At 40.0% G+C, this 26347-nt stretch overlaps 5 protein-coding genes and 1 long non-coding RNA gene across 8 annotated transcripts in view; 5 read left to right on the top strand and 1 right to left on the bottom strand.

The window, feature by feature from the left end:
• The first annotated feature begins 247 nt into the window (after positions 1-247).
• Positions 248-3096, top strand: hoxb8a (homeobox B8a). Of its 2 annotated transcripts, none has more exons than XM_026998056.3 (2): positions 248-1190; positions 2009-3096. In XM_026998056.3, exons 1-2 carry the CDS (start codon positions 767-769, stop codon positions 2323-2325), a joined length of 741 nt encoding a protein of 246 aa, XP_026853857.2. In that variant the 5' UTR covers positions 248-766; the 3' UTR covers positions 2326-3096. The 2 variants fall into 2 exon arrangements, with proteins under 2 accessions (XP_026853857.2, XP_026853858.2); XM_026998057.3 differs by having other exon boundaries at positions 249-1190; positions 2012-3096.
• A 1160-nt stretch (positions 3097-4256) lies between these two features.
• hoxb7a (homeobox B7a) lies at positions 4257-8854 on the top strand. Its single transcript, XM_026998059.3, has 2 exons — positions 4257-4810; positions 8151-8854. The coding sequence occupies exons 1-2, from the start codon at positions 4378-4380 to the stop codon at positions 8423-8425; spliced, it is 708 nt and encodes a 235-aa protein (XP_026853860.2). The 5' UTR covers positions 4257-4377; the 3' UTR covers positions 8426-8854.
• Positions 8855-10489: 1635 nt separating this feature from the next.
• The window catches only part of hoxb3a (homeobox B3a), a 53080-nt gene continuing 37222 nt past the window's right edge, over positions 10490-26347 (top strand). For both annotated transcript variants that reach the window (XM_081711290.1, XM_035524566.2), the window contains exon 1: positions 10490-10947. The gene's annotated coding sequence lies outside the window, so the exon portion shown is untranslated. The remainder of the gene's footprint in view (positions 10948-26347) is intronic.
• On the bottom strand, positions 10957-16240 carry LOC113569941 (uncharacterized). Its single transcript, XR_003409851.3, has 3 exons — positions 16035-16240; positions 12721-14952; positions 10957-12200 (listed from the first exon to the last, which is right to left on the bottom strand). It is a non-coding gene; the product is annotated as an uncharacterized LOC113569941 (long non-coding RNA).
• Positions 16317-18629, top strand: hoxb6a (homeobox B6a). Its single transcript, XM_026998060.3, has 2 exons — positions 16317-16903; positions 18000-18629. The coding sequence occupies exons 1-2, from the start codon at positions 16474-16476 to the stop codon at positions 18254-18256; spliced, it is 687 nt and encodes a 228-aa protein (XP_026853861.1). The 5' UTR covers positions 16317-16473; the 3' UTR covers positions 18257-18629.
• hoxb5a (homeobox B5a) lies at positions 18921-23052 on the top strand. Its single transcript, XM_026998055.3, has 2 exons — positions 18921-21273; positions 21932-23052. The coding sequence occupies exons 1-2, from the start codon at positions 20694-20696 to the stop codon at positions 22177-22179; spliced, it is 828 nt and encodes a 275-aa protein (XP_026853856.1). The 5' UTR covers positions 18921-20693; the 3' UTR covers positions 22180-23052.

The following is a 26347-nucleotide window of genomic DNA, read 5'->3' as shown; positions in this document are numbered from 1 at the left end:
ATTCGCCGCGAGGCCCTGACATTTTCAAAGGAAGGGACACTACCTCGTTAGAGTCTTGGGTATTAATGATTAAATTTGTAGCCCTTTTGGTTGTCTGTGATCAGCATCCAAAAATCAATCTTTCAATCGGAGCTTTAGAGTGGCTGAGTTGGGTAGGGGAGGGGTGAAGGCTATGTATTTGATCTGATGCAAAGCGGCAGATTTCTCATTAACTTACCCGCTTGAATATATTAATGGGCATATTCTCCCCTCCTCTCTCCCACAGCCCCCCTCCTCCTCTCTCCCTGCTCCCTCTCGCCCCACCGTACCCTTTCTCTTTAACTCTCTTTTTCATTCTCTCGCTCCCTCCATATCAGAAGCTCGCAGAGCTGTGGTCGTGTGGGGACGCAGGAAGCCAATGGGATGAGGACTCGATAATAGATGCAAATTATCATGAAAGGACGCAGCAAAATATGAAACAACTTATTTGCAGCGGAGTAAATCACAGTAAACTGTTTGGGAACTGGCACCCTGCACCGGAATTGTGATGCTGGATCTCCTGAGCGGCGCGTATCAGTGGAAGCTGAATAGCTGTGGCTTTAAAGGGGCTGTTTAAAAAGGTATACAAACACAAGTCATCCACTGCTGGAAATCAACGTCTGTTGTGGCATTTGTGTCTTTTGATTCAAAATAATCGGCTCTGACCAGTGTATCCCTGGCTAACACGTTGACACAATACAATCAAAAGCAACCCCCACATCAAAAACAACATCGACTGCAGCAAAAGATGAGCTCCTATTTTGTCAACTCACTCTTCTCCAAATACAAAAGTGGAGACTCGTTACGCCCTAATTATTATGAGTGCGGTTTTGCGCAGGACTTGGGGACTAGACCCACCGTCGTGTACGGTCCAGGCACCGGGGCAACTTTCCAGCATGCCCCACAGATTCAGGAGTTTTACCATCACGGTGCGTCAACGCTATCTGCTGCTCCTTACCAGCAAAGTCCATGTGCTGTAACTTGTCATGGCGAGCCAGGCAATTTCTATGGTTACGATGCTCTCCAAAGGCAAACTCTCTTCGGTGCCCAGGACGCCGACTTGGTCCAGTATAGTGACTGCAAACTCGCCGCGGGAGGCATCGGCGACGAGACGGACAACACGGAACAGAGTCCGTCCCCTACGCAGCTGTTCCCCTGGATGCGACCGCAAGGTGAGTCTCGGCACACAGACTGCCCTGCCGGCTCTCCTAGCTCGTTTGTTTGTGTTGGTGGGAGTGAGATAAAACTTAGTAAGCCGCTCGAAAAATCTCAGGGCAATTTAGTCTGAGAGCAACATTTCCTGTGTGAGCGCGAGAGAGGAACAATAGCGGGTTTTATTGTTTTATGGTGTCCAAAACTTGTGAATCACTTTACAGTTTAATGACCCTGCTATAGAAAGAGGAGAGAAGGGAAGAAGGAGAGAGAGAGAGGGAGAGACACAGAGAGAGGGAGAGACACAGAGGAAAGTCCCATTCTTTTCCTTCTGTCCGTATGTGTGAGACTGGCCCATAGCTGATCTTTCACTTCTCACTCCAGTCAAAGTTTTACTGCAGCTTCTTTACGACTTACAGTGATGTTGGGTCTTATTTCGCATCGAGGCGGCCATTTCACACAGGTTCGATCTTTTATGACACTGCACATATGAAAAGACCTAAGATCTCTTTTGACAGTTCTGATATAGGCTTTGATGTCCATATTAATTGATAATCGTATGTACTTGTGTGTTTGTGATTTTTTGTGGACCTGTTATTTCAGAACTGCGTTATACGTTGGAGAGGTCTCCGGGGTACACCATAAGGCTAACCATAACTGATAATATGCCTGTACTTCTAGTAGATTAGCAAAATATTTGAATAAAATTTAAACCAAGGAGATTTTTTAAACAAGATTATTATAAATAATCAAGTAAATGTTTCCTCTAATGTTCTAATGTACAGATTTAGTGAACATTTTGAACTCTTTCTAATATGTTTGACCTTGTTTTTGCCAGTAGCTGCTGGACGCAGGCGAGGACGCCAGACCTACAGCCGCTACCAGACACTCGAGCTCGAGAAGGAGTTTCTCTTCAACCCCTACCTGACGCGCAAGCGGCGCATTGAGGTGTCGCACGCCTTGGGACTGACCGAACGGCAGGTCAAAATTTGGTTTCAAAACCGCCGTATGAAATGGAAAAAGGAAAACAACAAGGACAAGTTTCCCAGCAGTAAGTCAGAACAGGAAGCGATTGAGAAGGAGAAGCGGGAGAAGGAACAGGCCGCCGGATCACAGTCGGCAAGTGAAGACTGCCAGAAAGCGAAGCAAATATAGAGGCAGACAGCAATCAGGAGCGCAAAAGTTAAATATATATATACACATATATAAAAAGGACATCGAGACAGCGGAGAGAGAGTAGCGTGAAAGGTTTGTCGAATAGACATTTCAGTCTACGACGGGTCAATACCTATCTCAGTCGATGGGGAAATAGATGACCGATGGTGGCGAAAAAGGACCCCAAATCAATGTGTGACCACCGAACTTTATGATGACGAACGAAAAGAAGCATTTTTACTTTTTTCCCTAATGTTCAGAGAGTAGGCCAAGTAGCGTCTAAACTAGCCTCCTTTCTTCGTGGAATAATTATTGTGAAAACTCGGTTTCTATTGTTAGGATTTTGACATTAACAATTACCTTGGCAGCTGTATAGTTCTTAAGTTAAATGGTGCACTTTTAACTGTTCTCACTTATATGTTATGATGACGTAGCGATTAATGACTTCCAACAACATGAAACTGCCTATTTATGCCGTAGAATGTCTTTTTACACCTCTTTAGTTTTCTCAGATTTGATGGTATTTTGTTGTCTTCCTTTATTGGGTTAAGCATGCGCACAGTGGATAAAATAAATAAAAATAAATTAAAAAGGATGTCATGTGACCCATTGTTTACTGTGAAACAGATTTTTGTACTGTATTCGTGAATTAGTTCTTGGGAACTTGACGATATGCTTTCATTGTTCTTCATCACTTTGTTCTATTGTCTAAACCTGGAAGAAGACGAAAAACTGGGCACAATAAAGTTTACAAGCGAGAATCCATGTCAACACTGATGTTCTCTGCTTCATTTACCTTTAAGGTGTACATATCGTGTCCTATCTCCAACACTGAACAGTACCTCTAGGCCACGAAATATTTTACTGTATTACTTTAAAACACACGTGCGATACTCAGAACTGGGCTACAAAGTTACATTAGTGTTGTTTGATTAATGGTTACGAACATGTGAGTCTCATGCACAAGTCACAAAGTGTGGTTCACATTTGGATTTACAGCGCTATTTATTTAGCGGTGAAATGTCATGTTAAACCACAAATCAAATGTCTCACAAATATTTTGACTGACTAATAATGTAACTCGATAACACTACGAACTGGAATCAGATACGCCTATTCACTACCTAGAATCTACATTTAGTTACCGGCATTAACCCAGATTTGCAGAGAATTGCTTGAGCTTATGTTTTGTGAAGACATGCTGTCTTGAATCAGGTGAACTGGTCTCGTCGACGTTTAGAAACGTGCTGGGAGTACTGTTCATATTTACACAGACACAGGCACGCAGACAACATAAAGACAAAAAGGCCCCCTCCTTCCTCACACACAAACAATTCTGAAGTTGAGGTAAAGGTGTGAGCTGTGAAAAAGGTACTTGCAATGCACCGAGCAATCCGTCGCCGTGGAGATGGCTGGTTGGTGGTGATAGCTCCAGCTATAGGGATGCTTTGAAGCAGAAATATCCTTCAAGTAAAGACCTGAACCATTATGCCTTATAGGGGTTCTTGAACAGACACAGCCGAAAGTACACACATAGCACAGATTTCAGTGATGACGTTCGGAGATTTGCTGAGGAATTTCGGGAGATAGCTACAATGTCTAAAATCGATACTAAAATAAATAGGTTTTTTATTATTTGTATGGTGTCCAACAAGACACGAGACACAGTCCTAAATCTGGGGAGCTAAATGCCATATATTTATGCTGTTCAAGGTAGTTTATCGCTAGACATGGCGTGAGGTGATCACGGAAACCTAGGATACTCCATAGTCCATCGATTTTTATGTTATACACTGCCTTTCTGTTGACTGTGGTTATCCTTGTCCGTAAGTGAATAATTTAACGTACTTTACGTGTATGGTCAGTAGTGTACAGTTTTTTTTCACATCAAACAGAGCTCTGGGAAGTCTGGAGTTCATTGGATGACTCGTCATCACGTGCCCGCCGTCACGTGGTCTCTTTGGAAAAAGGGGTGATTTTTGGTGTAAATCTAAACTGTAATTCCATAATATATCATTGGACCTCGTAAAACAGACACTAAACCCTCAAATTATGAGTTCACTATATTATGCTAACGCGTTTTTTTCCCAATACCAAGCAGCGAATTCGGTCTTTCCTGCGGGCGTGTTTCCCGAGCAAACTTCTTGCGCCTTTGCGTCCACTTCACAGCGGGTCAGCGCCTATGGCTCAGGAGCTACCGGTTCGACGTTCTCTACCTCCACCCCCTCGTCTTCCGCCTCTCTACCGAGCTTGTACGCTAACAGTGCAAGTCTTTCCACCCGGAATCAAGGCATGTATCCCGCAGCATATGGGCTGGGGGCCGGCTCTTTGAACATGCGCTGCACGGCTTCTGAGCACCCGAGTCTGACCATGATGTGCGCCACTGACCCTTCCAAGGCGGTCAGCAGTGGCAAGGCAGACCAGCGAAGCTGTCATCAACACCACGAGGACAACCTCAGGATATATCCATGGATGAGAAGCACAGGTCTGTGAGAACTTCTGTTTCTAAAGGATAGGTTTACGTGTGTCTGCGTCAAAGGGAGGGGGTGAATGATTACAAAGAGCCTTCTTTAACTGTGGCATGGCGAAGTGGCCAGGGGAACGTCCTGGACTCAGTCTAACAGCCAAGCGCGCGCGCGCGCGCGCGCGCGTGTGTGTGTTGGGGCTGTTAAACTGCTGTTTTAGCATTCGGAAATACCATGGCTGACTAACTAGTTCGTGGTGTTTACAATTTAGTCCCTTAAACAGCCAGAGAATTTCCAGAAGAACTAGGCAGTATTTTCTTCACCCACAAATCTAATGCATTATTGTGGCATTAAAACATGTACATTTATAATATAACTTTGTTGCTTCTTAGTTTTTACATTTAATGTATTTTTTAAATGTTGGTAAAAGGTTGATAAATAATAACAGTGTCAGAGACATGTAGGGAGGATCTTATGACTTCGATGTGTACTTAAGTTGGATGAGGCAGACCTGTTATATCTACTACATTTGTTACATTTTGTTAAATTAGCAATATTTGTTTCATGGAAGGTCAGTAGGGCTATATACGTACTGTGTGTATATACTAGTGTGTGTGTGTGTGTGTGTGTGTGTGTGTGTGTGTGTGTGTGTATTTGACAAGCATACTCAGATTTGATGCTCAAATCTTTGCCACATAAAATATTGTTCAATTCATATGTATGGCTTTTGGTTACATAGTTTCATTTGTGTGCAATTTCAAATAAATACGGTGGGTGTAGACTGCCTCCATGAAAACTAAAAAAGTGTCTGACATGTTTTCGCCTAATTATTTTTCTAAGTACTCAATACGCACTCAGTGAACACCAAAGTTCGTATCAATCAATTGTCAAACTTAAGCGTTCCTCCTCTTGTCAGCCTCCGGCGTAAAAAGACAACAGCATAAATGATTTTCAGATAGATACTTTCTCTTTAGCAAGTCCCCATGACATTTACTAGCAGGTAGACATGTTCGTTGTTAGATTTAATAACATAAATTCCTCATGTCCTTTAGGTAGTGTCTGAACTGTTAACATGCATGATGTGCATACCTCAAATTGTGTTCTATGCAAAATGAATGCATATTTTACATTGCTTTGCAGATAGGCCGTTTGCAAAGTTGGTAATATAAGCAACTCTTTTACTTCATAAATCGGCATTCAATTTCAAGCATAATTTCGTCTAGACTCTGGTCCATAAAATGGAAGCTCAGATGTGTTAAACTCTGTCGCACACTGAGACAAACAAATATTTGATGGTTCTTTTTTCAGCTAATTAGATTATTCAAGATAAGACAAATGTTTATGTCCCTGTTAAACTGCATCTAGAGTGAACTAGACATATCCATCCATTCAACGACAGACGGTTACAATACAGTGGGGAAGGGGGAGGAGTGGCATTTATGTTAGGCTGCATAGCGTACGGTACATTTGTATTATTTGATTTCAAATATTGCTAATATTGTAGTGATTGCGAGAATTAAAAAGTAAAACCGAAATCTTTCACTTGAAACCTCCAAATGTTACAGATGAAATATTAATGAAGCCGAGTTGCAGTGCTTATATAAATGCAGTTGCTGCACACACTCTCTCTCTCTCTCTCTCTCACACACACACACACACACACACACACACACACACACACACACACACACACACACACACACACACACCGAGAGAGAGAGAGAGAGAGAGACACAGACACGCACACACGCAGTACATTTTGAAGAGTAAATTTTGGTCAGAAATGTGTGGGTATTAATTTCTAATTAATTTCCAACTAATTTCCAAATTATCTTTAAAACTACATGGGATGTGTACAGCCCCTTTTACTTATTATTTATAGTCAAAATCACCATTGTTTAGAATTTTATGTAGCTAGTTACACACCAGTAGGCTAATCACACAGAAAGTGACACGTCGCCAGAGACGGAAATAAGAACCACACTGACCGAGGAGAGCAATAAAAAAAGTTCAAAAAGCACACAAACGTAAAGCAGACTCCATTTGTTGACGGTCTGCTCAAAACGGAAACGGGAGCAAAGCAGTCTGGTTCTAATCGGCTGGGACAATATACCACACCAGGAAGGTTTTTTCTCTCCTCTAATTCTCTCAAAGTAGCGCCTTACCAAGATGGATACTTTAACGCTTCACCGCCTCTGCGTAAAGGGAGAAGACCGTATTGTTGACTTTGGTCTTATTTAGGAGGAAGTCCAAACGCCCGGTTTTGCTGGGGAATGTGGCTTCCATGTGCGTGCAAGACAAAAATGCACTCACGATTCAAGGGTATTTGCAAGCTTTGTCTCTGTATTCCTTTCCCAATTACGATTTAGGTCTACATTTCAAATCACAGTAACTATCCAAATATGTGTCTGTAAGCGTGTCTATAATCTATTGATCTGTGCAACAATTGGCTAATATAATAATGCATCATATTAAAAACCATTAGCCTTACTAATACGCATCATCTAGTATCGCTAGTCGCAATAGTATTTTAACGATTATGTATTCTTGGGCAAGAATATATCATCACACAGTGGCTTGAGCAATGTACATACAAAAATGCAGAAATCAGCGAACATCCATCAAAATTAACTTTTAGATTTAACTTTCGAAGTGTCTAATAGGTTTTATTTCATAATCAGTCTGACCTCTATCTCTCCATTCACGTCTCCTTTAGGCCGCATGTTGAGGTAATGTAGCTCAGAATCAGGAAACTAAAAGGCCAAAATTAATTTGTAGGTCTAAACCCTGATACCGCATATTACAAATACATTACAAAAGGATGGCCATCCATAGTTGTTAAAAATATATTTACGAAACACACACGCACACACCACCACACACAAAGGGAAGAGTACATTTTGGTTAAAAAAGTGTTGGTACTGGATATGAATATTTGTACATCTTGGAAATGAACTAATTTCGAACTCATTTCCAAAATATTTAATTCTACATTATTTAATTTCCAGATTATAATTTCTAAATTATTTAAACATACATGGGCTGTATATTGCACTCTTTTACTTATTATTCAGACAAAATGACCATTCTCTAGTGCCTTCTATTTATTTTATATTTTACCAGGTAAAAAGACAAGTCAGGGCCGAGTTGTATCTCGATATTCCTATATTTGAGCCTATATGAGATACCTTCTTCTTATTTGTTATTGATTAGTTTTTTAACATAGCATAAGATATGATTTATTATTGTATCTGCTTGTCAATCATATTCCCTGATATCCCATATGCATATGATGTGATCTTTTATTCAACGATGATTTTATGTCTATCCCTAACATTTCCTGCCTTGTGTTCCTCACAGGTGTCGACAGAAAGAGAGGCCGTCAGACCTACACGCGCTATCAGACACTGGAACTGGAGAAGGAATTCCATTTCAACCGCTATCTTACCCGGCGGCGGCGCGTGGAGATCGCACACGCCCTTTGCCTAACTGAACGACAGATCAAAATTTGGTTCCAAAACCGACGGATGAAGTGGAAAAAAGAAAACAAGACAACAAGCCCTAATTCTCCTGCTGCGGAAAAAAATGGAGGGGATGAGGAAGAAGAAGAAGAAGATGAGGAGGAGGAGGAGTAGCGCTAGAAGAGAGAGAAAATCCCAGACTCCGAAAGAGACAAAGAAGCAGCGCAATCTTCTTAATCTCGTGATACACTGAGTAAAACAAACTACCTACCAGTTTAAAGCGCTTTAAATGTACCATACCTACCTGTGTATTATCTTAGACTTCTAGAAGCACTAAACAAGTATGCTTTTGTTCTTTAAATCATGCATAATTTCGTTGGTTACAGTATAAATAAATAGATAAGTTGTTATTACTTAAAAAGGGAGATCTTGAACGGCATTTTATTATTTTAGTTATTTTATTACAATATTTGCTTACTGTGTTTTAAGCGTGTATCTTCTTATTTGCACCATATATGCATTTTGAATTACATGAACTTTGGACCATAAAATATATGAATATTCGTGTCACGAGAACGGTGTCAATAAAGACGAAAATATAAAGATTTCAGTGTTATCTTTTTTGCACACTGCACTATTTTTTCATTTTGCTATTCTCTTTCAGTTTTTTAGTTCTTTTTTCGCATACTTTCGTATTCTTCACAAAGGTATCATTAATAATAATAATAATAATAATAATAAGAGTTTCAGCCTATTGATATGTGTTATGGTCAGCACAGGGTAAAAGACGATTGTATGATTGCAAAGCATGTTACGGAATTTAGCGTGAGTAAACCACGATTTCCCTCAGAACAAATAGGCTACTTACTGTTGTCTTCTGTAATAGTTTACCATGAATTTAGATCAATTATAGCGTACTACTATTATATCAATGTCATTTGTGTTTTCTTACTTTAGACGCTCCTTATGTCAGGGCCGGAAGTAACATGTGAGCCTATGTGAGACCAAAAGAGTGAAGTTGCGTTAGGGGCTGTAAACTAATGTGTTTAGTGCATCAATAAACAGGCTGGAAAACGCCATAAAAAGAACAAAAAGGAGTCAACAGAATGGGAAATGGGACTTGCTTTTCCGGGGTCAGTCCGTATGGCATTACTGGACGTTTAATTAAGGCTAAAATAAAGTTTTCCGTTTTTTATTTAAATTCAAACTTGTTACACTTCCTAAAATGTAATCATAGTCTAACTCAGTTGAATGGTTGTACTATATTTTGTTCCTTAACAATGAGATTTTTGTTGTAGATCTACAGTGAAATAACACATAAGAATTTGCCTAATTCACATCAGCAATGATATTTGTTCACTGGACTATAATGAATGACAAATTTAAAAGCATTTTGTTATTGTTGTTTAATAAAATATTCACATGAATACAATAGAAAACAACATTATCTAATAATCTATGTTTCATTTTTTGGTACTTGGTTATTAGCCCATTGCCTACAGTAGATCAGGTTTCATTCGTCGGTAAGGAGGTGCATAGCGCAAAGGATGAACCTGCTTAGATTTCTTGATGATTAAATTCTGTTTTGTGTATGTGGTTTCTCGCTATGTAAACCCATAACATTTTCTATTGCACCAATTGCTTATTAAGTATAACCCAGAAGAGTCTAACAAAGCGGCCTAGTAGGCAATTAGCTAACCACAAATAGCAGATCTGCTTAGGAAGTTACATACCAGTCATTTATAGCGTACTTGGAGTCATTACGTTAAAGGACTAGTCTAACTGCGTGTTACTCTAAACTGCTTTATGACATTTGCCTAAACATTTGTGGATGATACACCATCATTCTGCCAATCCGAATGTTCTGAAATCGGAGCACAATGTATATGCTCACATACAGCTATCGTTTGCATTAAATAATGCTGGCATTTTATGGACAAATCACACTAGAAATGCAAATCACTTTTAATCAGTCGAACAAATGTCTAATCACTGCAAAGCATTGTTGAGGAAATAAACTCCAAAATGTCCTACTTTATTTTCCAAGCTTTTGTAAAAGGAAAAGATGGCGACTGCAAAAGCACGGCTCCTAAAGCAGTCATGAAGAAATGCAATAAATTCCTTGTTGTTTTATGAAAATTTACAACTTTGTGATAGAACTTTATGAGTGCTTGGGTCCTGGGATTGGCCGAGGATGGTCATGTGGATGGGTAACCGTGAACATGAACTTTTTATGATTTCCCAAGTGGTTATATTGCAGCATTCTTTTGGCCGCTGCACCTTATGAAGCGTCTCTGTGTCCTTTAAGGGTCCGGGCTCTACTTAATAGTATATAATAGCAAAAATTGTAGATACGCTTAAGCTGGTCGCTCTGTTTCCATGCAACAAAACATGGAGACCAGCCACCGTTACGCTACGCTATGCTAATGTGGCCGCCTGTGATTGGGATTTCCGCTGCGATGGAGAGTCTGACTGAGATCAGGACACGCAGTAGGGTCTCATCTAATTTTTCATACAGGGATCCGACTCCCGTTGACAAATGTTATCGAAACGGATTGAAGCGATGGCGATGCTGTCATCGTTCGAGCTTAGCACAAACGGCGGGACCGAGCTGGGCACCAGGACTTCCCCAGCGCGAACAACGGCGAATGGCTCTCCTTACTTTCCCGGCTCTGGGTGACGAATTATCAACAAAGGTAGGGCATGCTGTCATTCCCCTACAACCGGTCCTTTTTATGAGATCAAAACTAATTTAACTAATAGCCATGCACACTCATGTTAGCAGTATATTAAACAAAACAAAACAAAACAGAAAAACAACACTAGCCTATAGCGGACGCGTGGTTGATAAACTGAGACTCCAAATCTAGTTATTTATTTGAGTCAAAGTGCAGCAGTCGGGTTTTAGACGTATTTAGTCGTGTTTTTAAGCCTTATTCTGATATTTCGATGCATAACAGAAATAAAAGACTTGCTTGTATTTAACTGGTATGTGCAATTTTTGTAGTACAGAGAGAAAAAACGGTCGAAGATACATTGAGAGGGTTTGATGGACCGGCTTTTTGCCAGTCATGTCATAGCTCTGTTTTCCTGGGTCACTTACGTGGAATGCTTAATCAAAGCAATGCACGAGGCAATGCGACATTCCTATACGCACCAGTTAAGGGGCTGACACACTGTGAAAGGGTAAAACATCATCGGTATTAACCCAAAAGACATAAACAGGAAACCAATGATAAAGTTTATAGTGAAAAGTAAGGAGATTGTTGATTATTTATTTATTTATTTATTTATTTATTTATTTATTTATTTATTTATTTTTACAGTCGTTCATATAATATACCCAAGGTCACTTCCGTTATGCTGTATCCAAACATTTCCAGATCAAATATTCATATCTTCCAGGTTATTTGATTTTAATTTAGAAATGCACTGATTCGTCTAGAACTTTCTGTCCTGTTTCCTTCACCCAGTCCGCCGCTGTTCCATCCAGGACGCTTACAAGTGGTCTGCATTCTTAGTTTGCCGTTTGTTCAGTTTATTTTATTGTGTGTTTAACATAAAAAATGAGGGACTGGATATTTTTAACGCAGTCCATGAGCTATAGGCAGCTCTCTTCTAATTTCCTTAACATTTCTGCCTCTTTGCGACTAATCAAAAATCAATCAGTGCATCTATCTGTATGTGCACGGAATGAATCAAACCAATTTTGGTCACAGCAGACACAGACACACAAAATGGCGAATGCACACATTTTCTTAGATGAACCATTGTTACTTAAGATCTACAGTACATGTCAAACATGTTGCAAGATGTTGGACTCTTTGGCCATTTTCTGCCCGTTGTTGCTGAGATCTTCAATTCCATTGACGCAGGCTTCGTAGGCTTCGACCTTTTTCCTCGCTATTTGGTGCCATCTAGCGTTCTGTTTCGCACAGTGTAAGCATGCCTGGTCATGTTCGCAGAAAGGAGAGACGGCTTGTTATTGCCATACGTGCGCGCGCGCGCGCTCGTGTGTGTGTCTTCTGCTGAAAGGGGAGGGTGAGGTTTACAACTGCATAAATGCGTATGTGTGAGTTTGAGTGAGATCGAGAGAGAGAGAGAGAGAGAGAGAGAGAGAGAGAGAGAGAGAGAGAGAGAGAGAGAGAGAGAGAGAGAGAGAGAGAGAGAGGAAGACCGAGAAAGATTTTATGGCAGTGCGCATTTGTTTGCCGCACTGTGTATGTGTGCTTGGTTCCTTGAGTTAGTGTGACCTGACATTTTATAGCAATGTGAGAACGTGTACACCCCCACCGTCCTGTGCGTGTATTTATGTGATTTCCATCATGGTTGTGGGTGCGTTGGTATATGCATTATCTGAATCGTTCAGATAATCTTACTTTTTATCTTTTCTTACGTTTGGCAAACATATAGGTAATATTTGAATGATGACAAAACATCTGTGCAATAAATAATAAAGCACACGGTACCATATCCGTAGATAGCAGGAAAAGCTGGGAGGGCTACTAAGCCCGATGGCAGTGGAACGTAAAAGAATGCAGAGGCTGTAAATTCCCGAGGCTGTTGTTGCCGCCCTTTGAAGTGTCTGCATTCGGAGGAGATTTGTGGCACTCGCTCAGAAAAGCCAAGCCTTAAGGCCTGATATCCTTTCATATCCACTCTCCTGCCTCTTGAACCCCTTGTACACGTCAGGATGACCGTTCCAAGGTTATTGCATTCAGCGGTGAATGAAGCGCGTCGAGGCCCGACTGCTGTCTGACCTGGCTGCTTGCTCACTCACCGGAACTTTAACCCCCCTATCCCACCCTACCCCACCCCAAAGCGCAAACACTCTCTCTCACACACACACAAACACACACTCTCTCACACACACACACACACACACACACACACACACACACACACACACACACACACACACACACACTCACTTTCTCACACACACTCTTACACTTACTTTTGTCTTTATTTTTTGCAGCGTTCTGAGTAGTTCACAGTAAATTTTGAGAAGAAATTATTTGGAGAGGTGCTCGAACTAAAAGTAAAAGAGGTTTGAATGATTGACTGAGAAAAAGGAAGGAACACATGGAGTGTACACGAGGACCACAGTAAAATGGAGTGTACTATTTTCCTACTAAGACGGTATATATTTGTTTTGCTGGGCTTGCATACTCAAGGTAATCGCTAGCAAACATTCAGCCTTTTCCAAAGAACAGGCTGTGTTTTCTGGATATCAAAGGCAGACAGTATTTGCTTAATTTTTATATTAAAAAAATCATTTTATTCAGTTTGACAAGAACAAAAAGAAAGAAAAAGAAAACACGACCACAGTGTATTATTATGCAGAGCCGTAATATGTGATTAATTATTAACAATTTTAATGTAACTCTACCTCATTGGAAAATGTTACAAACATGTTCAACCACCTTAAAGAAAATAGTATGGTATTTTAAGCAATTATTTGAATGCAGGATTCCAAAAAAAAGAAGTAGTGGTCATTCAACAATAGATCTTAAAAGCCATTAATCTTATGTGATCCAAAATTTGACTCCTCGCAAGCGCATTCGTGTTTTTAATTTCCCAACCTTGTATTACGGTAGGCGTTCCTTTTTGCCTTAACCAAACAGCCTCGTTTATCCGTTTTTGAATCCTCAAACTTGAATTTATTATTAAGTTTTGTCTTTAGTTCTTGTAGAATTCACTTCAGATTGTAATACCAAATCACGTGTCTATTAGGAAAATAAACAAGTATTTAAAAGTTACGAGAAAATGTAACTATAAACAACTATTTAACTATTTTATGTTATGATTGCTTTTTGTATACATGAATAAAAATAATTCTAAAGTAGTGTTCAACACAATATGTTAAATCACGTGAATAATGAAAACGTGATTGTTACAACAAGAACTGTCGTTTTAAAGATTTACTGAATTAAATGTACTGATTCTCATCTTATAAAACAATACATCTTTTCAAATAAGTAATTCACAAAGGAAAATGAGCACCGACTGCACGGATATGTCGTTTGAAATGTTTACTGTACCCTGAATTTGAAACATTCGTGATCATTTTACAGTTATGTTAGATTCATTATAACTTCATAGCTTTATCGCCCAGGATAATCACACATCCTAGCTTAAAAAAATAATTTAATAAAAGATAAATGGTCCAATCTCCAAACGCAGAAAATGATGTACATAATTAAAAGAAATATGTATATCACGAAAAGGTTTTGTGGTATCATTTGAAAAAGCGACATAAACAGTATTAGAAAATACGTTCAAGTAAAGAGAATAACGAAACACACGACTAACACAATGCAGAAAAATATCACAATATTGCGTGAAATAGCGCACAGAAGTTCCCAGCAAATGTGTATGTCATGGTCATGAAAGCATTACATACTTACAATATAGATAATGCTACGGCTTAGGCTACTCATGGAACTTTGGAGGAAGTTACGGCACACTTGACAAAGTGAATGACAGCGTGTGTCGCTTCTTGTCCGAGCCGGTGTGAAAAGATGGAAACTTCTCTTCCTTATCAGTACATATTGGAAATGATTTCCTTCGTCCAAAGTAGAGATATGATTTGTGGACATGAAGCAGCGAATTCTTAAGTGTTCCCTCTCGTCTAGCGCGCTGCATTGCGTTCTGCCATGACGAGTTGACGTCAGCTCCTCTACCTCTCCAGCCCATGTCTGTAGGAAAAATATAAAACATTAAATTGTGTTTTAAAAAGCCCTGCTTTTAAAACTAAATAACAGTACTTGCTTCCAGACTACAAACGTTATGCCGTTGTAAGTCGTCCTGGTAAAGGATTTATAAAATCACTAACGGTTAGCATTCATTAATAACGCAGAGAGACTTTGCCCGAGCACTGTTTCCTCTTGATCTCTCATACAAGTGGATACACAATAGATGCTTTCCGTTCACAGAAGACCAAGCAATGCTAAAGGAAGCGCAGTATCCTCGTCATGCTGAAAGGAAATTGAAACGTAAGTAAAAGGCACGCAAGACCACCTTCCCCCTTCAGCCACCTTTAAAAATATCCACTTGTTGGTGCACAAATGGTTTATTGGTCGTATAGCTACAGGACCCCGGCCACTATAACTGTGCTCTTGGTTAATGAAAAACACACGCACGCTCGACTAGAGTGGTGAAATCTCGACAAAAGCAGAACCAGTACTGACTTATTAGCTGTTTACAGGTCATAATTTTAAAGAAAAGTTAGAACACATTTGTATTAAATGCGGTCAGAAAGCATGTCATATTCATGTTCAGAAAAGACAGATGTTGAAATAAACTGATTTATTATGCTACAATAAAGGTTAGAGATCTAAGAAATGCAAAATATAATTATACTCCAGTGCATCGATAAATAGAATACATCGCAACTGCACATTCCGGGGCAATGATACTGCACGGGCTAATCAGAGCCATGCGAAAATAAATCAAGAATAGTAGCCTACTGAAACCTGTTGCGAGTAAGTTGGTTTGCGAGAGAAATGAACCTATTTGTCCTGTGCTCACTGGCTAGGCTGAACTTTTTATGTTCGTTGTTTATTAGTAGCAAATCTTTATGGATAACAGTGATGACAAAAACGACGAAATCATGGCTATTAATATACCCGCTTCCCCAAGGTCTCCTATTTTACGATAAGGCACAATCATATCTCTTGAAGCACTAACACAAATGTAAGGTTGACGAAATCATTGAATGTAAAAAAATATTTAAATTATATCTGCTGAAAATCCGATCGCTTTGGTGCCTTTTTGGTACCTCCTTTATCTTCTGCGAGTGGATCAGTCCATAACGTACTGTATATGGGCGCACCTCAGTCAAAACAGAGGAGGGGGGAAAGTGTCGATGTATTCAATTTAGCGATTTAAAATTCTTATGTGATTCGCATTGAGCAATCTCATTGGAAGGAAAAGGAGAAGAGAAGGGTTGAAAAAATACGGCTCTCTGCTTTGCTCCGGGGTCCCCTGGCGCATGCAATCACAGCCCCCCTCAAGGGTGCTATTTTGCAGGCACGGCCGCTTGCGATTGGTCAGTGGCTGGTCAGATGGTACGGTTTCCCTCTGTCCCGCACTGGCACATAGCCACCCAGCACCCCCCTCAACTAAAGCCCAATCTCCGATAAACTACTAATAGCTAAACCACTTGGACTATAAAACACAACAAATCATAAACCAAGGAAAAGAGCGGTGCCCTTCCAATGAGTTCCTATTTTGTAAACTCAACTTTCCCAGTGACTCTGCCCGGAGGACAAGAGTCGTTCTTGGGACAGATACCCTTATACTCCTCCGGATACACAGACCCTTTACGACATTATCCCGGTGCTGCTTATGGAGCTAGCAGTGTTCAGGAGAAGGCATACACCTCCTCCTTTTACCAGCAGGCGAACGGTGCCTACGGCAGGGCGACTGCCGCCGGTGCCTGCGATTACGCGACCGCTAGCTTCTACAGGGAAAAGGATGCCGCTTGTGCCCTTTCTAGCATAGAAGAACACTCTCTCGTCCTCAGTCAGGATCACCGTAAAACAGACTGCACAGGGACGACAGGGAAAAGCATCTATACCGAAGGCGACGAACAGAAGCCGACGGCACCGGTTTACCCGTGGATGCAACGAATGAACTCGTGCAACGGTAAGTTTACATTGTCATGTCTTGTCTACAGCTCTTCATTATTTTGGGTCATAGTTACATAGCGCTGAAGCTCTTTACCTGACTTACTGCCCAACTGTGCGATGCCTGAAGATCATACAGTGTAAATACTCTCACCATTCTATTCGTCCTTACCATAGTGTCACACTGAAACCGGAGAACACACACGCCATCCTTGTAATCTATTGTACACGCTATTATTTTTATATTTGTATCCTACCGGTAACAAAGCTTAATATTGTTTGACTGTCATTTGATTCATATTTGAATTGTAGATTTAAAGACAAGTGCCCTGCGAGAACATGGGAGCTGGTTTATCAGTGTGTGCTTCTTATCATAAAATGGCTCGTGTTGTTGTTTTGACAAGGTCCCTCTCTGTTTGCAAGCTCTTGCGCACAGTGGCAAAAGACAAACAGGATTACAAGGCAAATTGAAATTACTCCAGCAAAATGGCAGGGAAATAGATATTCCAAGAATAAAGAATTATATTATTGTAAAAGATTATATGAAATAGATTATTTTACCAAACCGTGTGTGAAACACAAACATACGGTTCACATGTACTTGGATGGCTGATATTCTAATAAATAATTCCTCCAAGTGCCCCATAACCCTTGACGGTGTAATTGTCTCACTGTTTTTATTTGCATTATTTTAAAAGCAGTCTGTTTGTCGTTGCTTTTTGAATGATGATCATTTGTGATGTGAACTGAAACTACAGCATAGTTCAGTGTAATTATGGGAAGGCATTAAGTTTTATATTGAAAAAGAAAATATGGCTCTTCCTCAGTTTTCCTCTGTGAATGTAATTTATTTCTGATGTGTACACTACGTTAACCTTGATTGACAATTACCGTGAATAACTATGTATTCTCTCCAAAGTAGTTGGAGTAGGTCGATAGTTTCTTGAAAACTCAGAAATTCGGAGGCATACGTATCGCAAGTCATGCTGTTGACCCCCCCCCCCCCCCCCCCCCCAAGCTTATTTTCCTCGGACACATTTGTCATTGTAATATGCACGCTTTCGGTGTTAATGTTTGACTATCTCTTCCCCCCCTTTCTTCCATTTTATGGACAGGGACCTTCGGTAACCCCGGTCGGAGGGGTCGCCAGACGTACACCCGTTACCAGACGCTAGAATTGGAGAAAGAGTTCCATTTTAACAGGTATCTGACCCGGAGGCGTCGCATCGAGATTGCGCACGCATTGTGCCTGACGGAACGCCAGATCAAGATTTGGTTCCAAAACAGACGCATGAAGTGGAAAAAAGAGAACAAACTTATCAACTCGTCACAAACCAGTGGCGAAGAAGAAGATGAGAAGAGGACAGAATGAAATCATAAAAATGAAACGCAAGAAATAGGAAAAAGCAGAGAGGGCATCAAATACCACAATTTATCATCGGAAATGAAGATCCCCCATGTCCAAAAATCGCGCCGGTGAAGTTGTGTTGGTAAATTCGTTGTAGCATTCCACTTATCTATTTCTATTGCCATTTTTCATATTTTTTTACATGATGTCTCTAATTAATGTGTTTTGTGAGCATATTCTGACTTAGGATTTCGTCTTTTACCCAAGACGACCATGTTTAACGAAGCTATTTGAAATGTTATATTCGTGTTCATATTTAAGCTGTGTAAAATAAAATTTAATTCTCATTGTTCGAAATAAAGTTTTTCCTTTCAAAGTTAAGATGATTTAGATACCCTATTGTCTGAGAGGTTTAATGGGTTTACGGAGAAATTAGTACTGGAACTCTCTTCAATAGTTCCAAACTAGTGAGGCAGGACAGAGTTTACAATCGGACGAATTTTGTACGTGGTTTTTGTCTGTTGTTAAACCTATCAGGAAAATCCATTTAATAAACTAACAAAACATTTCACCTGCCATGTCCTGACAGTTCAGTTATTTTATAAGTAAAAAAACATAATTGAGCTATATAGTTAACAAGAAGCCAAGAAGTATATTTCCATAGAAAGATATTCCCATTGAAAATTAGGAAACAAGTACAATGAACCATTCAATTATCTGTAGTGAAATTCAGGCATATCTCTTATTACGGGACAGCACAACGTGAAGGCACTTTTAACCTCTATAAAATGACTTAAAAATCAACAGCTATAAAGTACCACATTACATTTATGCTAAAGTAGGTGTTACTTCCAACTCAAACGTTGCCATGTGTTCTCATTGCTTCAGTGCTATACTAGGCAGCGGCTGGCTTGTAGGGAACAGGTACGCGCACTCAAACAACCCGTCAATCAAGGAGCTGGTTTCACTTTCCAAGACTGAAAGGCAAAAGCACCAAGAGGTCGAAAATGCTCCTTACAAAGTGAAAAGAAGGGTTCAGTGGGCATTAATAGATGGCCGAAGGAGAAAGCTGACCTGTCCGTGCCGTGCACTCACCCAGAGCCACTCAAAAGTCTCGGAGCCTGAGCTTTTCAGTAGCCAGTTGTCTGTTCAGGATAAGGCGCGCAATTGAATATGCAAAGGCGCACCAGGCCCAGTCACTCCAATAATATAAAGAAATATAATAATCTGGATACTGTATGCATTTAAGTGTACTTATATCTATATGAAACCCATGCGAATACATATCTGCACAAACTGTGATTTCTTTGTGAATTTACATATAAACGTTCGCAAGATATGCGTTCCTCATATGCACATTTGAATTGTAGCCCAATATTTATATTTGTTATAGTCTTTTCTATTCTTGCTTATTGTAGAATGCGTATGTGTCTGCGACCATTATCTGGGATATTTCAGCTGTAGTTATTCAGTTTAAATGTAAGCACAAACGTATGGAATAATGATGGATTGCATATCGTAATACATATACATGAAATAACTTGTGCCTTTTTGTCAACAAACCATATGTCATCTTCGGCCATCAATCACGGGCCGGCATTCCTTATGTGCTGTTCAGTCCATAAATTTTGCAAAATACTCTCTTTGGTTCGCATATGCACATAAGGTGCTAAAATGTTTCTCCTATTTTAACTAAGTAGAGAAATTCATGCAACATCAATGGTACACATAGCAACATAAAACTAGCTCTAAACGAATGATGATTTTGCCTTTATGACGTGTCCACCCAGAATCACGTTAGTATTATTATTATTATTATTATTATTATTATTATTATAAACAAACATAAACACACACAATTTTATAAATGTAATGTGGTAGCTATATAAAATACATTAGAATGTATAACTTACTACAATGTTATATTTAAACTTTTCATCAATGTTTAGTTAATAGCGTTAGATTATAGATATTGAGACATATTATTGAATAAAATATGAATAAATACTTTTGGCGTTGTCTTGATTCCAGCAAGAGAAAGAAGATAATGACAGATACAAATATTTTTTTATACTAGCTGAAAACAGAATAAAAGGGGAAAGAATTCAGAAAATGTCTTCCCGTTGCTTTAAATTACTTCACCAGTAGGTGACGCTGTCTGCTTACATGCAGCATATCCATGCCATGTGAGGCACACGTTGACTGGAGCCTAACGACTCCCCGTCTCGTCATCATTTGTAACCATAGAGCATGAATTACCTCTTGAAGTCATCAGTGAGAATTTACGACTGGTCAACAAAAGCACGTGATTCCCAAACGCACCCCCACCCCCATATTTGGCCGCATACATAGCAAAAACGAAGTACAGTGCATTGCTATAATTCATTAATACATCATAAATCGTGAAGCACAGCGTTATAACGACCAAGATCTACAAATCAAGCCCTCTAAAACAACCTAAATGAGCTCTTACTTTGTAAACTCGTTCTCAGGGCGCTACCCAAATGGCCCCGACTATCAGTTACTAAATTATGGAACTAGCAGCAGCGCTATGAACGCCTCGTACAGGGACTCCGGCACCATGCATTCAGGCTCTTACGGCTACAACTACAATGGGATGGACCTAAGCGTCAATCGTTCAACCAACACTGGCCACTTTGGGGCGGTTGGGGACAACTCCCGGGGCTTCCAGTCTCCAGCCCCGGAGACGCGATTCCGGCAGCCGTCAAGCTGCTCACTCGCGTCCCCGGAGCCGCTGCCCTGCTCTAACAGCGAGAGCCTGGGACCCAAATGCTCTTCGCCCCCTTCCGACCAAAGCGCCTCCACCGCGAATACTAACCTCACCAACAGTACACATTTCACAGAAATCGACGAGACCAGCGTTTCATCCGAGACCGAGGAAGGCTCCCACAGAGCGGCTAACCCAGCTCCCCGGACGCAGCAGAAGCAGGAGACCACGGCAACCTCTACCACCTCGGCGACTACCGATGGCCAAGCGCCACAAATATTCCCTTGGATGCGGAAACTACATATTAGCCATGGTACTCTCGTATTATTTTTACGCCTCTTTACAGATAGCAAATGAGCATTGTCTGATTTGAGTTAAATGCGTCTGCAACGTAACTGTGGAGCCAAAATTAGCCTTTATTTTAGATTTCCGCGAAAGTGTCATAAATCTTTCAAGCCTGGAGCCTCGCAAACTGTAGGAGAGAAAGGGAGCGAGGTGGAGGAGAGGGCAGCAAAGCACGGAGGCTTAGAAGTTGTTGTTTCTTTGAAAAGTTCTGCTTTATGGCGTGTGGGAATGTGATTACTTTGGGGGGAGAAGACAGGCAATAAAACCGTAAAGGCGAGAAGGAGAATATGTGGGAAAGGTTGGAATAAACGCTGGAAAACAGGACTGTTGGTCAAAACCGAAATAATATGTTAAACAATTACGTGTGCTTGATAACGTATGATATATTCTAGTGAATACTGTACTTTGAAAAACAGTAGAAACACAAGGCTGTTTGCGAGGATTTATGTGCTCTGTAGCATTTGGTGACCGCACTGTACGCATTCAGTCCAAAACGTAAGTTAGCCGTCTATATTTGAGTTTTCAGATTGCAAAACACTGTCGGGAATCCAATGTTCTAATGTAATGTTGCGCCGTTGTGCTCGCTAACATTTTAATCACCCTTGCATTTTATCCATGCCATTCAGATATGACTGGACCAGACGGCAAAAGGGCCCGAACTGCCTATACCCGCTATCAGACGCTAGAGCTGGAAAAAGAGTTCCATTTCAATAGGTATCTCACCCGGAGGAGGAGGATAGAGATAGCGCACGCTCTATGCCTATCAGAACGACAAATTAAGATCTGGTTCCAAAATCGGCGGATGAAATGGAAAAAGGACAATAAATTGAAGAGCATGAGCCTGGCTACCGCAGGTAGCGCTTTCCAGCCATAGTGGTATCGTATATCATGCTACAAGTGTTGTGCAAATGAAATCAGGAGGAAAAACCAGATGAAAATAGGTTTCATTACACTATTACCGAGTACTGTAAAAGCGGCACCTTTCGGCATGTTGTTGGATGTTTAGGCAACTTAAAATTCTACTGTGGTACTGCTAAAATTACAAGAAAGTTAGTGTTCATATGCTGTTCCTTTAATACTTATTTCGAGCGGGAGATTATAAAAGAGGGGTTTGCGGGGTTTAGAACGCCGCCCGTTGTCCTTGTTATGAATATTGTTTGTGTCAAGTGCTATGTTAATGCTTTCTTGAGAGTTAGCATGTGAGCTCTTAAATGTTATAACTTATTTACTGCCTATAAACGTGTATACCATTGAGTTTACAGCTTAGAGATGCCTCTGCCCAAATATGAAGTGAAGCTCTAGCTTAGTGATGACTGCATTAAGTCCAGCAGGAGCCTTTATGTGTTATATGTTTCTATATGTTTTGAAGTCATTGTCTAGATAATCTCATTGGACTTTTGTCATGTGTTAAAATTCTTCAATTATTTTTAAAAAAGGGGAATTCTGTAAATAGTCATCGCTAGATTCCTGTATCCGGTCAAACGTGTGTATAGTTATATTCAAAGTATGTAATTGTATATTATTGGATCATGTTTATGTTCCCAAAAAATATGTACATATTGAACATTTTTATTGTGACCAGTTGGCTTTTTGTAGTAGGCAGAGTGAATGGCAAACGTGTGTGGAAAGCGGAAAAAACCTAATGTCATGTCAAACTGCCTGTAAGCATTTTGCCAATAAGCTTTTTGTATTTGTTTGTAGCTTAACTTGGAGTAAAAAATAAAGTTCCTCATATTCAGACCCAAAACATCAAGAACGCTGTTTGTATATCTCTAAGATGTTCGCCGTTATCTTGGTCTCAAACTGAGATTTCTTGGAGCGTTATAATTCACGTTTACAAAAATGCGTCATATTGACCACAGTTCATATGTAGTCCATTATAACAAACTTCTTAAAACTCAGTTCTTAGTAGAACTCAAGGCCTTCTGTAGATCAATCTTGCTGAGACTTAGCTGCAACGCCACGCCAAACTATCATAGCCTATTACTCTAAACTTTGCATGAGATGTGGTCATTCAATATTAGCGAATATTACTCTCAAAGCCAAATACAAACAACGTAAAAAACAAATCCAAGTACTGTTTCAGAAGTGTTCAAAATCACTCCATAAGAAAAAGCCTCAGAAATCTTTCTATCTATGACATTTACAAGATCACCAGTTTGTAATATACCACCTCGGATTATACTCTGCCACTCAATAAACAAGCACTGAACTTTTAAACTTACCACCAGTGCCCCACCGTTTTGCTACCTCTAAGGCGACTTTTGAGAGCGGAGTGGACGTCATATAAGGGAACCAGCTGCCCGCACTGCCTTTTGCGATTTAGCTTTTGCCTTTGACCAAACTATACCAAAAGTAGCTATGACATTTACATGTCAAACGGATGAGCGTTTTATCTTGAAGTTAGATCGTAAAAATCGCCCTGGCCACAGACAGATACCCCTTACTGGCTCTCAAAAGTCACGTGGGGTCCATAAAGTTAGTTTTATGGTTTTGGGGAGTTGACAATGTACTATATATTTCACATTCTAGAATGCAAGTGACGGTTTAACTGCTTCGAAAGGATTCTAAAGGGTCAGTAGTGAGGGAAAGAGCGTACTAGCAGGCCACTGCACTGGCCGTGTCTGGCCCATGCGCTCTCTCTCTGGTTCTACCCCTTTGGAGGCGGATATAAGGATAGTGGACCGTGCGCACTCAAAGTAAGTTGAGTTTAAGTCTACATTGGTAGATGATCTGACGAGAGGTGGGAAATAGAGGAGGGGACCGTCTCTACTGGTTGTGTCAATCATTTTGTTTCTCTGTCACTGAGGAGTAGAGTTCGATGCTAAGTTTTTTTTGGAATCTTGTCCATAAGAAATATTGCCGAAAGGAGGACGTGCTGATAGTGTGAAATGCTTCGTTCTCAAGGCAGAATTTAATCCACAAACTATAACAAATTGTTATGATTTCAGTGTTGTTCACTATTGTAATTACTGTGCAAAATCTACCGGCCATTTAAATACAAATCTCGTAATCACACTAGGCCTACGTCTAATCTTGTGGTCTGATATTCACATATATTCAGATATTCTAATTTTCCTCTGTAAGCACGGAATGGTCATGAACTATGGATACACTTACCACATTGCCAAACTGTCGATATTATGAATATGAATTCACGATGTCTTTACCTCTTAAAGCTCACATTATTAATGATATAATGATATGAAGTCGATAGTTATAGGCTAAGAGTTCACTATAAATACGTTAAGTATTAGTATGTATACGTTAAGGTTTGGCTAATTTTTAACAGTTACTTTCACTTTTTACATTTATGGTTAGCAGTTAGTGAACGGTAGGTGTGTGTGTGTGTGCGTGTGTGTGAGTATCCATGTGTGTATGAAGTCTTTCTTTGCCTATATATTGTCTATATATTGCTCTCTCTCTCTACGGCTCTCTCTTACATACAAACACAGGCGCGCGCAACATGACAACATGCCTCCCCCAATTCTACAAGTAAATCTTTGTTCCTTCCCCGCCCATGCATTTTCCAAAAAGGAAACGTGTGAATAACACACAGCAGTCGACAATTTTCTGGAGAATAAAACTACGGAAAGTACAGCACAATGTCGTGGTATGAAACAGACGCATCGCTAATAATTAAGTTTATGAACAGTTATTGCAGGAAGATAATAAAAATGTAAAAGAATTGCAAAGTGTACTTAACCAATTCTGCATTATATATTTCCATGTCTCATCCTCTTACACGTACCTCTATCAGCTCGGGTCAACTCGAGTTCAACTCTAGTGTACATTTTGTGACTGTCTATCATTAAGTTATATTGAGTGCGCCGCGACCCCCCCCCCCCCCCCCAAACTATTCTCTCAGCAGCAATGAAGGGGATACTAAGAGGATACTACTGTCATCAATTGTCATAAGCGCTAAATGCCACCCAGGTTTAGGGCTTTCTACGAGAAGAACGCCATGGTCTCCTAACCAAGTGTGGTTAAAGGGAAATGTTGTTGTTCAGAAGTCCAGCGTTATCTCATGAATTCTCGGAACACGTCAAAAATATTCTTTACATATTACCCAATATTACAATGAGCTGCATAACTAATCAAGCTCTCACGTCCTATAATACGTCGTTATGCAATATCTTTTTTGTTTTTCCTTTCTCTCTTTTGTAATTTTTTTTTATTTTTTTTTTACAAAATTAGGGCTTAGTATACCTAACTATAAGACATCTATAACAGCCTACAAGAAAACCTTTCAATGCCATATCTGGTTTGATTAAGTGCGTTTTACTCTGGTTTGATAGAAATAATTTGTTTTTTCATACATTGTGAAGCTGTCTGCGTATACATAGCATGTTTTTATACTGTCGAATAATTTGACAATTTTTCTAAGTCAAAATAACGCTTGTCATTAAAATGAATAGCTTTACCCATTAGGTATACCTTTTATTTTTTATTTTTTGCACAGACACAGCACAAAAGTTCTCATTTATATCATAAATACATAAATATTCATTCTACTCATACTTTTCCTCTCAGAATCAGACATTAAATTGCTATGCATTGGAGTGTTTTACAAGCTGTCTGTCTGTTTTCAATTTGTGTTAGAGGTTTTATAGCTCTCCATTTGTTCTTTGGTGTGTGTGTGTGTGTGTGTGTGTGTGTGTGTGAGAGAGAGAGAGAGAGAGAGAGAGAGAGAGAGAGAGAGAGAGAGAGAGAAAGGAGAGAGACGGAGAGACTGACAGAGGAAGTCTAAGGTCGTAAACAGGAAGGCAAAACTCTGGTCGCAAGGGTTTCTATTTCATTTTTATCTGCTTCCTTTTATGTAATGATATATAACTTTGGGCTACACATAGAAATATAAACATGAATTTAAAACGTTAGGCAAGGTTCATTTTAATCATAGGCCAAAACTGAATTTTCTAAGCCTGTCAGTCATGTTTTAGATTACGTAAAGAGAAGAATTAACAGGACTCTAACGTGTTTTTATGTTTGGTGTGTAACCAGGCGACTGGGCCTTAGTTCAAGGTGTGTGCATGTGTACGTCA

This window comes from Electrophorus electricus, chromosome 3, assembly GCF_041902795.1.
Source record: "Electrophorus electricus isolate QZ-2024a chromosome 3, ASM4190279v1, whole genome shotgun sequence".
Classification (NCBI taxonomy): domain Eukaryota; kingdom Metazoa; phylum Chordata; class Actinopteri; order Gymnotiformes; family Gymnotidae; genus Electrophorus; species Electrophorus electricus.
The sequence above is the reverse complement of the archived record's forward strand: the minus strand, read 5'-3'. Positions and strand labels throughout refer to the sequence as shown.